The following is a 16,424-nucleotide window of genomic DNA, read 5'->3' as shown; positions in this document are numbered from 1 at the left end:
GGTTTTGGTCTCTAAATATACTTCTCCAAAAGCGATGGTAGGGATACAGAAACTTATTGACAATGTGTCGCTGTATGAACGGCGTTTGCTGGACTTAAAGAAGAATAAAATAGAACGTGATATTACTGATTTTAAGTTAGGCCAGGTGTTCTCCTGGCCCAGGACTGGTAATAATTTTATTGTAAATAATAAGACTGGCTTTAAAACCCGAAGGAACACTATGAAGGACAATGGGACTAATGAAATGTTGATGCATGATACTAATGTTAACTGTGAAGTTGTATCTGATGTGACAGTGGTTGACAATGTTGTCAACAATCATATCAATGACCGCAATTTGTATCCGGAAGTTATTAACACTAAACAGAAGCATATTAATGCACCTCACAGTGTTGCCACTGCGAGCATTGACAGTGGTAGAATAGGTGTAGGTATAGATGTTGGGCCTAATACGATAGAGAAAGATGCTGTTACTATCAGTAAGAACCATTGTGCATACAAGACAACCAAACCGGACGGGGAGGGGAGTTTCAGCAATTTTGTTACCCCTTTCCCGATACAGACATCTCAGTTCAGGGGGCGGTCACGTTCCATGAGTCGAGGTCGCCAAAAACGGAAGACCTCAGACACGGACATGGAAGGTCCCACTTTGAAGAAGTTATGGGAAAAGAAAAGGAATCAATAGTGATTAACCTGTCAAGAAGGCAGTTGAGTGTAGATGAGGAGAATATACTCAACAGAGGCCTTAGCTTTATTCCCAGCCGTAGGAGTGAAATTTCCGATTCCATTATTGACATGAGATTATTTACCAGGAACATACAACTTAAGTTAGATTATGGCAATAAAACCAAGGACATAACTAATGTTTTTAAACCTACAAGCACTTACATCCCGTTGTTACATCCAGTATTAGAGACATTTACTAGATTAGTGGAAAATGATCTTTATAGTTTTTATAACAATAACACCAAGAGGTTCCATAGTAAAGGGAACCTTAATTTAATAGAGAGATGGGTGTTACAGGACTTACGGGATGATGATTCCATCATCATTACATCCGCGGATAAAGGCGGATGTATTGTGCTGATGGACTATGAACATTATAAGAGGAATGTGAACCAGCTACTTAGTGACAGACAATCTTATAGCAGAATGAATAGAGTGGACGTGATGAAGAAAGTACAATTGGTGTATGACATGATAGATGATCTATTCAAAAGCGATGTCATAGACAAAGGTATATACAAATTTTTAAAGGTTGAACATCCCCTAATACCAACATTAAGGGGTCTCCCTAAAGCACATAAAGATACATGTAATCCTCCCATGAGACCCATCGTATCAGGACAAGGATGGTTGACTGAACCATTTTCCTTGTATATAGAATACTATCTAAGACCTGTGGTAGATGAGAATCCATCCATTCTCAAAGATAGCAAGGAGTTTCTCTTGCAGTTTTATGATTATATCTCTAAGTTAAATGAAGGTGATGATTACATCTTTGTCACGTTTGATGTGAACAGCCTCTTTACCGTCATTCCGAATGACACAGGCGTTCAATGGATTATGCAGTATTTACAGAAATATACGAACTTGAGCAAGGGACTGGTAGAGCTACTTGCTTTATTCTTAGAGACTGTTCTGGAGAACAACGTTTTCATTTTTGATGGGGACATATACATCCAAAATGATGGCGTGGCTATGGGCACTGGCTGTGCCAATAGCTACGCCAACATTGTAATGGCTTATTGGGAGAAGGAGATACTCTTCACATCAGAGAGGTTTAGACAGCATGTTGGTTTCTACAGGAGATTTGTAGATGACCTTTTCCTGGTGTGGAGAGGTAATGAGAGGAGTTATTAGAATTTGAAGTATATATGAATGAATCAGTGGATTTTTATGTTTTATGTCCAATTCATCAAGGGAGTTTGTTGCATTCCTGGATGTTAACATCATGAGATTGAGCAATGGATTGGTGAATACTTCCATTCATAGAAAGAAATGCTATAGGAACACACTCCTACACAGAGATAGCATGCATCCCAGGCATGTTTTTGAGAGCGTGGCTAGGAGTCAATCGATGAGAGCTTCTAGACTCAACCCATCTGAGGAGGGTTTTAAGTTAGAAATAGAGGGGCTGAGGTACAGGCTACAAGAGAGGGCCTATAGGATAGATGAGATCAAGAGAGCCATTGACGCTTCCATTGAACTTAGGGGCACAAGAGCCTGCCCATACTTCTCCAGCCAAAATCCTACAGCCATGAGTGGTTTGGAGAATGGTGTGGATGAATATAATAATGTGAAGGAAGATACACTCAGTATACCTGTATATTTTACGTCGGATGTTAGTTATATTAGGAGAATAATAGGAGACAGATGGGATGTCCTGAAAGCAGATGAGGAGATTATGAGGCTTGTGGGAGATAAACCGAGGTTCATTTATAAGAACATGAAAAATATTAAAAGGATACTCCAGCCTAGGTCAGTCATGGAGAAGAGGTTAACGAGCTTCAATACTATCCCATGTGGCAATTGTAACCAGTGTAGTTACATCAACACTGGTAACACATTCATATCTCCTCATGTGCATAAAGAATTTTTCTTTATGACAGGAACCAACTGCAAGAGTGCCAATGTCATCTATTTAGCCCAGTGCGAAGCATGTGATGCGTTTACATAGGTAAGACGAATAGGAGTTCAGGTTTCGCATTAGGGAACATATATATCACATTAGGAATGGTCAGGAACACAATGCCTTAGCTAGACACTGTGCAAGGTATGATTCTTCGCACAAGTTCAGTTTTTTTGTTATCCAACATGTACACATCAGCCCCAAGGGAGGGATCTGGAGGATACACATTAGAACTAGAACTCAGATGGATTATCCGGTTGAGAGCAGATCATCCACCGGGTCTAAATGACAGGATAAACATACAGACGATACTAAAGAAAAGAAGACTGAGGGTAACAGGGATATAAATGGGACACATATAGCAGGCAAATACTTTGGATACACTTTATTAGTGTTCAGCGTCAATTAATGATACTCCTTGATGATACTTTGGTTAGGTGAAGATATGAGCTGACAGTATATGGCACTGATGTAAAATTTTTCACTAGACAACAGTGTTGGTTCTTCAGGTACAGCTCATATTGACAGTAGGAGTCATAGGAATGTTATATTTTATATATTAGCCGATTTGGATATTTTATTAGACTCTCATGCATTTTATTTTGACGTTGAGCAATATTGTTAGCTCGTTTTAACTCAAGGGGTAAATGTGGCTTCTGGGTCGGTATAAGCCATTCTATGAATAGTTTTAAAACTTTTGTACACATAATAACATAATAAATAGATTTTATAGTTGTTGGACAAGCTAGCATTTATTTATATATTTGTTTTTAGATATTTTATTAAGCGCTTCACATTGTCTTTGAACATCAATGTATGTTTTTTAAGTTATAGTTATATTTGCAAGCTATATTTGCATCTTACTAAGCAGATGATGTTTTTATTGTCTTTTATTGGTTTCAATTAATCAATTAATGATGGGAGTTGGATATATAAATGACTGTTGTGGTGGGTTTGATTACAGTCTGATGAAGCCAAGGAGGTGAAAGCGCTAACTGTGCCCAATAAAGAACGTTCATTTATACTACTTTGTTGTGACCAGCGTGATACTTTAAAGATTTGCATTGCATTTTATGCTTTGAGGAGTCTGCCTGTATTTCGGTTGCCTTATATGAGTACTTGGACTGTTTATTTGAGTTGGGCAACCGATATTTTATCAGCTTGGGTTTGGATTATTGTTTTTAGTTTTTTGGTAACGCTTATCCAAGCTGAGGGCATGGCGTTCATAGGAGGAGACGAGATTGAATTAGCATACACGCCAGAAGTGACGTCGAGGCCAGAAGTGATGTTATGGTCGGAGGACAATGTAGGGAGATTCCGTGAGTGCCTTGCTGGTGAGGAGAATCCGCTACTTATTTACGAACCGGAGAGGGAGCGTGGACCCGAAGGGGATAACGCTGCAGAGCTCATTGCGATGTCGGAAGAGCTGAGGAATATAGAAGCTGATTCCATGAAGCTAAAGAGGCTACAACTACAAAGGCAGCATTTAGAAGCCTGCCTGAAGAAGCGGATCATTCCTCGTGGCCTCCGAGTGTTGAAGATGCCAACTACAGGTAATCTTTTTCCGGAATTACTTCTAAAGTGGCAGAAATTGAATATGGAACTTAGCTTCGACTATATGAAGCTTTTAATATAGTTCCATAAACCTGAAGAAGATACTTTAAGAGAAAAAGTCAATAAAAAGTTTGCGGTTTTGGTCTCTAAATATACTTCTCCAAAAGCGATGGTAGGGATACAGAAACTTATTGACAATGTGTCGCTGTATGAACGGCGTTTGCTGGACTTAAAGAAGAATAAAATAGAACGTGATATTACTGATTTTAAGTTAGGCCAGGTGTTCTCCTGGCCCAGGACTGGTAATAATTTTATTGTAAATAATAAGACTGGCTTTAAAACCCGAAGGAACACTATGAAGGACAATGGGACTAATGAAATGTTGATGCATGATACTAATGTTAACTGTGAAGTTGTATCTGATGTGACAGTGGTTGACAATGTTGTCAACAATCATATCAATGACCGCAATTTGTATCCGGAAGTTATTAACACTAAACAGAAGCATATTAATGCACCTCACAGTGTTGCCACTGCGAGCATTGACAGTGGTAGAATAGGTGTAGGTATAGATGTTGGGCCTAATACGATAGAGAAAGATGCTGTTACTATCAGTAAGAACCATTGTGCATACAAGACAACCAAACCGGACGGGGAGGGGAGTTTCAGCAATTTTGTTACCCCTTTCCCGATACAGACATCTCAGTTCAGGGGGCGGTCACGTTCCATGAGTCGAGGTCGCCAAAAACGGAAGACCTCAGACACGGACATGGAAGGTCCCACTTTGAAGAAGTTATGGGAAAAGAAAAGGAATCAATAGTGATTAACCTGTCAAGAAGGCAGTTGAGTGTAGATGAGGAGAATATACTCAACAGAGGCCTTAGCTTTATTCCCAACCGTAGGAGTGAAATTTCCGATTCCATTATTGACATGAGATTATTTACCAGGAACATACAACTTAAGTTAGATTATGGCAATAAAACCAAGGACATAACTAATGTTTTTAAACCTACAAGCACTTACATCCCGTTGTTACATCCAGTATTAGAGACATTTACTAGATTAGTGGAAAATGATCTTTATAGTTTTTATAACAATAACACCAAGAGGTTCCATAGTAAAGGGAACCTTAATTTAATAGAGAGATGGGTGTTACAGGACTTACGGGATGATGATTCCATCATCATTACATCCGCGGATAAAGGCGGATGTATTGTGCTGATGGACTATGAACATTATAAGAGGAATGTGAACCAGCTACTTAGTGACAGACAATCTTATAGCAGAATGAATAGAGTGGACGTGATGAAGAAAGTACAATTGGTGTATGACATGATAGATGATCTATTCAAAAGCGATGTCATAGACAAAGGTATATACAAATTTTTAAAGGTTGAACATCCCCTAATACCAACATTAAGGGGTCTCCCTAAAGCACATAAAGATACATGTAATCCTCCCATGAGACCCATCGTATCAGGACAAGGATGGTTGACTGAACCATTTTCCTTGTATATAGAATACTATCTAAGACCTGTGGTAGATGAGAATCCATCCATTCTCAAAGATAGCAAGGAGTTTCTCTTGCAGTTTTATGATTATATCTCTAAGTTAAATGAAGGTGATGATTACATCTTTGTCACGTTTGATGTGAACAGCCTCTTTACCGTCATTCCGAATGACAGAGGCGTTCAATGGATTATGCAGTATTTACAGAAATATACGAACTTGAGCAAGGGACTGGTAGAGCTACTTGCTTTATTCTTAGAGACTGTTCTGGAGAACAACGTTTTCATTTTTGATGGGGACATATACATCCAAAATGATGGCGTGGCTATGGGCACTGGCTGTGCCAATAGCTACGCCAACATTGTAATGGCTTATTGGGAGAAGGAGATACTCTTCACATCAGAGAGGTTTAGACAGCATGTTGGTTTCTACAGGAGATTTGTAGATGACCTTTTCCTGGTGTGGAGAGGTAATGAGAGGGAGTTATTAGAATTTGAAGTATATATGAATGAATCAGTGGATTTTTTATGTTTTACGTCCAATTCATCAAGGGAGTTTGTTGCATTCCTGGATGTTAACATCATGAGATTGAGCAATGGATTGGTGAATACTTCCATTCATAGAAAGAAATGCTATAGGAACACACTCCTACACAGAGATAGCATGCATCCCAGGCATGTTTTTGAGAGCGTGGCTAGGAGTCAATCGATGAGAGCTTCTAGACTCAACCCATCTGAGGAGGGTTTTAAGTTAGAAATAGAGGGGCTGAGGTACAGGCTACAAGAGAGGGCCTATAGGATAGATGAGATCAAGAGAGCCATTGACGCTTCCATTGAACTTAGGGGCACAAGAGCCTGCCCATACTTCTCCAGCCAAAATCCTACAGCCATGAGTGGTTTGGAGAATGGTGTGGATGAATATAATAATGTGAAGGAAGATACACTCAGTATACCTGTATATTTTCGTCGGATGTTAGTTATATTAGGAGAATAATAGGAGACAGATGGGATGTCCTGAAAGCAGATGAGGAGATTATGAGGCTTGTGGGAGATAAACCGAGGTTCATTTATAAGAACATGAAAATATTAAAAGGATACTCCAGCCTAGGTCAGTCATGGAGAAGAGGTTAACGAGCTTCAATACTATCCCATGTGGCAATTGTAACCAGTGTAGTTACATCAACACTGGTAACACATTCATATTTCCTCATGTGCATAAAGAATTTTTCTTTATGACAGGAACCAACTGCAAGAGTGCCAATGTCATCTATTTAGCCCAGTGCGAAGCATGTGATGCGTTTTACATAGGTAAGACGAATAGGGAGTTCAGGTTTCGCATTAGGGAACATATATATCACATTAGGAATGGTCAGGAACACAATGCCTTAGCTAGACACTGTGCAAGGTATGATTCTTCGCACAAGTTCAGTTTTTTTGTTATCCAACATGTACACATCAGCCCCAGGGGAGGGGATCTGGAGGGATACACATTAGAACTAGAACTCAGATGGATTATCCGGTTGAGAGCAGATCATCCACCGGGTCTAAATGACAGGATAAACATACAGACGATACTAAAGAAAAGAAGACTGAGGGTAACAGGGATATAAATGGGACACATATAGCAGGCAAATACTTTGGATACACTTTATTAGTGTTCAGCGTCAATTAATGATACTCCTTGATGATACTTTGGTTAGGTGAAGATATGAGCTGACAGTATATGGCACTGATGTAAAATTTTTCACTAGACAACAGTGTTGGTTCTTCAGGTACAGCTCATATTGACAGTAGGAGTCATAGGAATGTTATATTTTATATATTAGCCGATTTGGATATTTTTATTAGACTCTCATGCATTTTATTTTGACGTTGAGCAATATTGTTAGCTCGTTTTAACTCAAGGGGTAAATGTGGCTTCTGGGTCGGTATAAGCCATTCTATGAATAGTTTTAAAACTTTTGCTACACATAATAACATAATAAATAGATTTTATAGTTGTTGGACAAGCTAGCATTTATTTATATATTTGTTTTTAGATATTTTATTAAGCGCTTCACATTGTCTTTGAACATCAATGTATGTTTCTCAAGTTATAGTTATATCTGCAAGCTATATTTGCATCTTACTAAGCAGATGATGTTTTTATTGTCTTTTATTGGTTTCAATTAATCAATTAATGATGGGAGTTGGATATATAAATGACTGTTGTGGTGGGTTTGATTACAGTCTGATGAAGCCAAGGAGGTGAAAGCGCTAACTGTGCCCAATAAAGAACGTTCGTTTATACTACTTTGTTGTGACCAGCGTGATACTTTAAAGATTTGCATTGCATTTTATGCTTTGAGGAGTCTGCCTGTATTTCGGTTGCCTTATATGAGTACTTAAATTATAAATTGGAGTTAAGGAATTATAGTCTAACTAGAGGTATTTACAGTGTTTACAAACTTTAATTATTTACCACAAAATCTAAGTTTGTAACAGTGATTATGAGGCACTTGTGGGAAGGAATGAATTACTAGCCAACATCTCTGAAATGATGATATTTGTTAATGTCAAGCAAGCACATTTTTACATTTTCCATGAATTTGTTGTATTTCAATTCACCTCTAAATTCCTTAGGTAGATTGTTCCAGTGGGTTGGGGCCATGATAAACTCCTATGATACTGTTCCAGGGGGGCCAGTTTATAGGACTTTTCTCCAATGGATTTTCTACAATGAGGCTGTGCAATGTGGTGTTATTAAAGTTGTCGAGCACATCAAAGGGGTTGGATTTTACTTGAAGTTTGTCAGAGAGACAAATGAGGCAATATCTGCAGTAGATCAGTTTATATGTAAACCAAGATAGTAGAATTGTAGCTCCTGTAGTGACAGAGAGTTATTTGACCTTCTTTGAAGAAGTGCATTGATGTTGTCTGATTAGTGATAGATTAACAAAGTGGCATATTTTATTTCTAGTGGTCTGTAAGAGTTTTGTTTCATATGCCGAGTTTAAAGCAATAAAAGAAAGGCTTGACTCTAACTTAGGACAAGCTCCTCTTTTATCTAATGCTGACCAATGTAAGGGTGAGAGGGTTAAAAATTGATTAGCAATGCACTCATTACTTTAATAGAAGTCCGGTGAAGGATCAAAATGAAGTCTAAGGTATCATTGCAAAGTGTTTTGCGACATCTTGTTTTTGTTTGAGCCAAATATGTTGCTAGTGTGGGCTTTGTTCATCTTTTGAGGGGTTACAAATATCATTGCATATATGGAAGGGTTACAGAAGAGTTTATTGGCGATACAGTAGGAATATATTTGATGATTTTAGTACTTTATACTATTGCTTTGCAATGATATTTATACAAGGATTTGGGGGTGCTTTGGTTGACATGAGTATAGTTTGTTTACTTATTTAACTTTTAAACTGGGTAAATGAATTGGTCTGTGAACCCTTTTTATTCATGACCTGAGCAAACACAACAGATGTAAACAGTGATTGTTACAATCTTAATATCTATAAGTGAAACAATACAATGTCACAAACTGAGTGTGATCATTTATAAAAGGGCAATTCAAAATTCAGCAACTGACATGACCATATAGATGCTAAAGTTCTAATAATGATATAAAGCTTTACTAATTAGAGTAAAACAACAAAGTTACCATTAAAGATTCTAACCTGCCAGCATGTTTTACAGTAATGACTCAGTCCAAACTCCTGGAGATCAAATACTAAATAAATCTGTCATAAAAAGACTGACATATAGATGTAATAAGCTACAAGCTATATGCGCTCAGATTAAGCACATAAACAGTATTATACATTTTATAGAACAGACATATAGATTTAGGAGGAAAACTCAGAGAACAAAACAGGTAAGAACTGATATAAGCTGAGGCAAAGCAGTTTGGCAGGATGGGCAAAGACTTTGTTTCACTGTTAATGTCTGTGCATGTAATAAAAATACATTACCCTGCTGTGCATTAAAGTTCTGATTGTATACATTTCTAATTTACAGAACAGAGAGAAAGCTGAAATGTACATGAGTCCTAATCACAGATATTGGCAATCGAAGCATCTGTAGGCCAGCATTAGTATCGTCTGATGAAGTGACTTCAAGCAACACTTCTTTGCGTGGAGTTCAGGATATTATCAGTGATTCTGTTCTTTCAGAAAACACTTCTTTAGGGGGGAGGGGGCTTTCCACTAACATTCCGATTTTGATTGTGAAATGCTGCTGCTGGATCTGCAGAGATCAAGATGGGAATACAATGTCATATCAAGCTTATTTTATCTGAATGGGGAAGGGTTTTCAGCTATTACTAAAAGGTAATTTATTGTTATCAAGTTTCATAAACTTTTGCTGATGTTTCAACATGAGACAAACTGGAACTTTTATCTGACGGTTGTGGTGGAATGTAATTTTTGTGATATATGATTCAAGATGGGCCAAACTGTGTGATCCCTCCAAACATCTTCAGCTGTGCACATCTCTAAATGGTACGAAAGGCAACCTCTTTCTCTCAAGAATTCCGTGAAACATAATTTCCAGGAAAACTCCTGAGGGGCAGTGACTGGTTTGATGATACAGCATATAGAAATGCGAATTTCTACTTATTAAATGTATACAGATACTAACAGTACCAGGCCTTTGCTGGTGTCATTTCATATTTTGACATCCATGGACGGGGAATTATTAATCGACAAGGATTCTGGTTCAGTATACATATACACAATGGAGCTGATCTGTGATGTTTACGATGTTATGGAAACTCTGCAAGAAAGATTTCACTCCACTCTGATGTTAATGTTAAGAAATATGTCTCAAACTTCAAAGACACTACTAAAAGCTTTACATTTTCTTATATAAGGTAGTTCTGTTGTCATCGCTATTAACCTGGAAAACACAAGTAAATTAAACACAATGATTTTGTATCAGCACAGCACTGGTCACCTAATGTTAAGCTTAAATCAGAAACAGAAAACATTGTACGCATGCCACTGGCAGACATATTTTTGTGCTAATCAGCAATAGTTGGATACGCAAAGTCAATAGATACAAACATGCATATGTGTGTGTTTGTGAGTATGTTTATTCATCTAGCTATAGCTATATCAATATATATATAGCTAGACAGATGTAGACACAACATACACACATATGCAATTCCTCATATACACATACATACATACACACAAATGCAGATATGTATACAGAAATAAGAGAAGAAATAATTTGGTCAGTTGGTGGTACTATGACAACCTCTCTCTGGCTGTTTTTAAAAAGTTCAGAATGTTAAAAGACTTTCAGACAATCATAAAACATTAAAAAGTTATAGATGTAGGTTTTCATTTGACTTACTTAGATTTCCAGCCCACTATTTTTGACCATCACAACTATGATAACTACCATGAACTGTCATTAAGTGTCAACAACAGATGTTGAAAACAGAGAATAAAATAGGATGATAAAAATAATAAATCTGCCATCACACTGAGTACTGCACTTCTTTAAAACTATTATAGCCACGCAATAGTAGCTTACAATTCAACACACATCCTTGGGTTCGGATAAGACATCCTTTAAGGAACAGCATTATTTTGTTATTAGGTAAGACTTCCTAGTCACAAGCTCCTTTATTTGGAGATGACCTGGGAAATTGTCCTGTTTAAGTTATTTGGTCAGCTTTAGATAGCGAGCAGGCAGAGACTGAAAGAATAGAATCCCAGGATGCTTTGTAGTCTTGGACCTTTGTGCTTATGATCCAAGCTTGTCTGGGCACTGAACTGTCATCTGTAATTTATCAGTCAAGGACACTCATGGGTTCAAAGGTGAATACTAGACTAACTGCCCTGAAGGGTCATTTTAAGCCTAGCCAATAACCCATGGTGAGAATTAAACCCTGTACCTTGTGCCTATGAGGTGAAGACCTTAATCATTATGTCACATCCACCCCCTTAAAAAAAAGCTTTTTCTCCTTTACATAGCAGAGGATGGTTACAATCCATTAACCTTGGGGTTATGGGCCAAGCACGCTTCTGACTCTTCTATCGCTCTTGATGTACCATCAAGGACAATGTTTCAGGTAAATCCAAACCTGACGACAGCTATTATAGTCAGCTGTCTGCCTTCATTTTTCATTTTCTTGGCATAAGTTTTTAAAATAAATTATTTATATGTCCTTGTCTTTGCTTTATTTGCATAGTATTATAAACTGTTTGTTTCCCTTATTATTTTCACCCTTTATGTACCTGTGCATTTCAATCATGTGTTTCCTTTCCTTTAAGATCACTGGTGATGCTTTCTGAAGTTTCTGATGATGGCTCTTGAAGCTTGATTACTCGACCACTTTGCATGCTTTTGTAGACAAATAATGTCATCTACCCCATATAATGGCTATTCATGGCCTAAGGAACAGCACAATCACTTCCTTCTTTGTGATAGTCAAATGACTGGATTTCACTAGCAAGAATGAACACAATCTGCAGCCTCTGTGAACCACCATATTAAATACATTGCTAGGCTTTCCAGACTAATAATGAAATACATAAAATTCACCTTTTGACTTGTAATTTCAGAGCAAACACTTAAAGAAAACACAACAGAAGTAAATAGCTCCATTTATATCAACATTTTCCACTCAGAAAAAGAAGTCTTCAAGGTTACTCAGGCTCAAAGGTAAACTTGAAGCCTCTAGCCAAGGCATTATTTCCTTTTCATGTGTGAATGAAAGTTAAGTTTCAAATGGACTTCCTTTGCTTTTTGCAGCATTTTCTTTCAGTTGTCCAGACTAATAGTCAAGCCCTACAAAAACATTAACCTATTAACTGCAATTTCTTTCTGTGATCTTTGGGGATTATATGGAAGTTAGACCACCCTAGGGTAATGCATCTTCTTGGAAGGTATGCATTCCAGTTAAGTGAAGGTATAACCAAGACAAGGGAGAGATTTTCTTTCTTCTTAGTGTGCATGCCTGCAACTTTACTGACAACAAAGGCACAGTTCTTATTCTGTAGCCCACCATCTAGGGAGAGTGTGTACAGTATTTCCTACTATATTAGTAAAAGCAAAGTTAAGGGTGACTGGGGATTTGTCATAACTGTATGATCACCTGGATTACTGGCTTAAGGTCAAATATTTGGAATGTCAAAACGTGTCTGCTGGCCCTGTTTGTCGGAGGTTGCAGTACAAAAGTGGAGTGGGAATTTGCCATTTCTCTGCTATGCTGCAGTCTTGGAGTTGGTATATATAAACAGTAGGGGATAAAGGGGTACAGGGGCTTGCTCCTCTGCATAAAGATGTTTTCTGTCTTTTTTTTTTAACTTTTTCAATTTTGAACTTTTGGATTCGATGCTATGGCATTCAAACATGCGAGTGCTCAATCACATACCATAGAAGTGATCACCTGACACATTTCTGCCTTTGGCCAATGTCCGAGCATATGCAAAGTAACAATAGAATACCTTCTGTTTACTGGGATCTTCTTCTTGCCCAGTGAGAACAGAATTATGGGCTCATAGATATCACTGTTCTCTTATCCAGTATGAAATCATTAAACAATAAGGCACAACAGGGACAGTACTCTGGGCACCATAAAACAAAATACAAACCAAGTGTTTCATGATGTCCCACCCACAAGGAAACAACAGCAGATTGACTTTATTTACACACTAAAGTGGCACATCTCCAATAAGATTTTTCCTTCTGCTGACCTGCATACAGTGAAATAATTTTGCCTTATTGCCAGTATGTATGTAGTTCAGTAACCAAATATGTTTAATGAATTCACTTGGCCATTATTTCATTATTGATAAATTCCAGTGCCTGCAGTTCACTCTACCTTTTTATATGTACTACACAGATAGTACTGTTTGCTTGTTCAGTGGCAAAAAACATTTGCTTAAAGCCTGGAATGTGCATATGCTCAGACAGACATGGAAAAGACTTTGGGACTATGCCCTACATTACTTCTCTTATATCAGCATGGACAAAAAGTTTCCGCTTACAAAAGCTGGGTGAAAACACCCTAGTATGTATATGACAAATATCCTAAGTGTACTCCAAAACGAATGTGCAAATACTGTAGCAAGTCTACTCCCAAAAGATGTCAAAATACTCTAGTAATTATACTTCCAAAGGATGTGCAAATACCTTAGTATGTGTCCTCCAAAAGGATGTGCGGTGGTCATGACACACAATCACCTTGGGCACATTTTGTAAATACCTCCACAATACCCACCCCCCACTTCTCATAGATAAGCTATCCAATAATGTCAAAGACAGAACATCTAGAATGCTGCATCCAGCCACTGGCTCCACAGAGGAGAAACCCAGAGTGAAACCACTCCCACAGGGTTGACGTCGGATGGCATCACAATTCGGTCAGACTCGGACCACTCTTGTACAGAGAGTACTGGGGGACTCTGGCTCCCAACTACCAGCAACTGTCACCATTTGGGCGCCCTAACTGCAAACAACAGGGATATGACAGCAAACAAGCTGACTTCAACACACCCACAGTGCCATGGCCATGGTTTGACCATAAGTCAATATTCAAATGGTTTAAACAAAAAAATAAAAAAAATGTATACAAACTGCCTTACACAAAAAACCCAAAAATAGTACATTGAATACAGAGGCAAAACAACATTAAAGTTAAGGAACCACCAATCTGACCTGTTAACACTACCAAGTTAAAACCACATTGCAAAGTGAGAAGAAAGACCTTCTACATAGCCCTTCAAAGACTTCACAAACCAGGTCATCAGAGATAAAGAGCCTTTCAGTCTCCCCATCATTCATCCCTCATCCCCAATCTCGCCCCTTTATGGACTTACCTTATATGCCCTTTACTCACCCGACACAACCAAAAAGTAGAAAAAAGTATCTCATCAAGAGGATCAAGGATCCAGGGTCTCAAACAGATGCAAAAACTCCAGCTCTACTCAGTACCATACCCTCTACACATAAGGTGATCTGTCTGCCTGACATACAAAGCTATGTCAAATCCAGAATTAATGGACATGCTCCACCTGGACATCCTAAATCCTCATAAACCACACACTCTAGAGCCACACACTCACACAGAAAAGAAATAAACTTGCTGGAGGGACAGGTTCAGCTGGAGGACAGCTCACTAACCCAGAGGCCCCTCTGGAATGAATAGAATTCCAGTTCATGTGGAATCTCACTCAAAAGAATCTTCAAGAAGAATCTCGTGGGGTGGATGGGGTTGGATGGTTTTGTACCAGGTGTCACCCCGTGTCAGACTATTAGACAGAAAACCAGTAAAAGGCCAAAAATAAAAAAATCATCAAATCAGTAAAAAAGCCATACTATACAGAATCGAGCTGGGCTATAATGCCCCCCAGCAGAGAGCCTAGGTATGAACCTATGAACCTATGTGCAAATACCCTAGTAAGTATACTCCCAAAAGGTGTAAAAATGCTATAGTAAGTATATTCCCAAAGGGTGTGCAAATACTCTAGTAAATGGACTCCTAAAAGAATACTCTAGTAAGTATATTCCTAAAGGATGTGCAAATACCTAACTGAAAATACTTCCAAATTATCTGCTTTAATCCCATTTGCTATATTTCCAGAAGATATGCAAATGCTTCAGCAAGAAAACTGACAAAGGATGTACATAAACTCCACTGTGCATACTCTCAAAAAACTGTGCAAACACTGCAGTTAATATTTTCCCAAAGGATGTCAACAGAGTTCAGTGAATATAGTACAAATTGATGCGTAGATACCCAAAGGAGTATATTTCTAAATGATGTACAAATACTGGCAAAGGATGAGCAAAATTCACAGTCGGTATCCTAAAGGATATGCAAATACTTCAGTGAACATATTATTAAAAGATGCAGAAACACAGTGAGAGTACTTCCAAAGGTTATAGCTAACATACTCTTAAATGGAAAATGAACATAGCAGTGGGCATATTCCTGAGTTATGAACAAACATTTCAGTAAACATAATCCTGAACACTGTGCCAGTATCCAAATAGGCATGTATCAAGTGGTTGCACAATCATCCCAGTGAGTTTACTTCAGATGGGTATGCAAATATTCTAGTATGTATATCACTGAATAATATGCCAGCATCCAGTTAAGCAAATTTCATTCCACTGTGTCCTCCAGAGTGATGGATAAACATCCTAATTAACATATTACAGACAGATATGCAAAAATCCCAGTGACCATTTTCTAGGCAGGTATGTCAACACCCCAGTGAGAAAATACCCTAGTAAGTATACTCCCAAAAGATGTAAAGATACTCTGGTAAGTATAGTCCCAAAGAATATGCAAATATCGTAGTAAGTATAATCCTAATAGATGTAGAAACATCCTAGTTAGAATGCACCTGACAGATGTGAAAACATCCAATGACAATACTCTTGACAGATGTGCCAACATCCCAGTGAACATGCTTCAGATGCACGTGTCAGCATCTTAATGAGCATAAATCCAAATGATACACCATGAGCCTACTTGGCAATCTGCAAACACCACAGGAAATTGTGCAAAAATGGTATCCAAACACCACGGTTGGAGTAGGTTTTAGCAAAACAGTGGTTGTATAGCATGCTCAGAAAAACTACAGAGTTAGGTTCATAGGTTAGTACTAGGCTAATTGCCCCTCATGGGCCATTTTAAGCCTAGCCAATTACCCCACTTGAGAATCAAACCCTGCACCTTATGTTTGCCAGGTAAACACCTTAACCATTATGCCATCCT

General features: G+C 38.2%; 1 protein-coding gene across 1 annotated transcript in view; it reads left to right on the top strand.

Annotated features, from left to right (window-relative positions):
- Nucleotides 1–11,121, top strand: part of LOC122808760 — a 1,224,833-nt gene extending 1,213,712 nt beyond the window's left edge. Inside the window, exon 15 of the mRNA XM_044079786.1 lies at nt 9,698–11,121. Coding sequence (XP_043935721.1) covers nt 9,698–9,714 — 17 coding nt within the window. The 3' untranslated portion in view covers nt 9,715–11,121. The remainder of the gene's footprint in view (nt 1–9,697) is intronic.
- Nucleotides 11,122–16,424: the final 5,303 nt, after the last annotated feature.

Source organism: Protopterus annectens, chromosome 1.part1 (assembly GCF_019279795.1).
Source record: "Protopterus annectens isolate FY-2018-M chromosome 1.part1, PAN1.0, whole genome shotgun sequence".
NCBI classification, from domain to species: domain Eukaryota; kingdom Metazoa; phylum Chordata; order Ceratodontiformes; family Protopteridae; genus Protopterus; species Protopterus annectens.
Note: the sequence above shows the minus strand (reverse complement) of the source record. Positions and strands in the feature narration are given on the sequence as shown.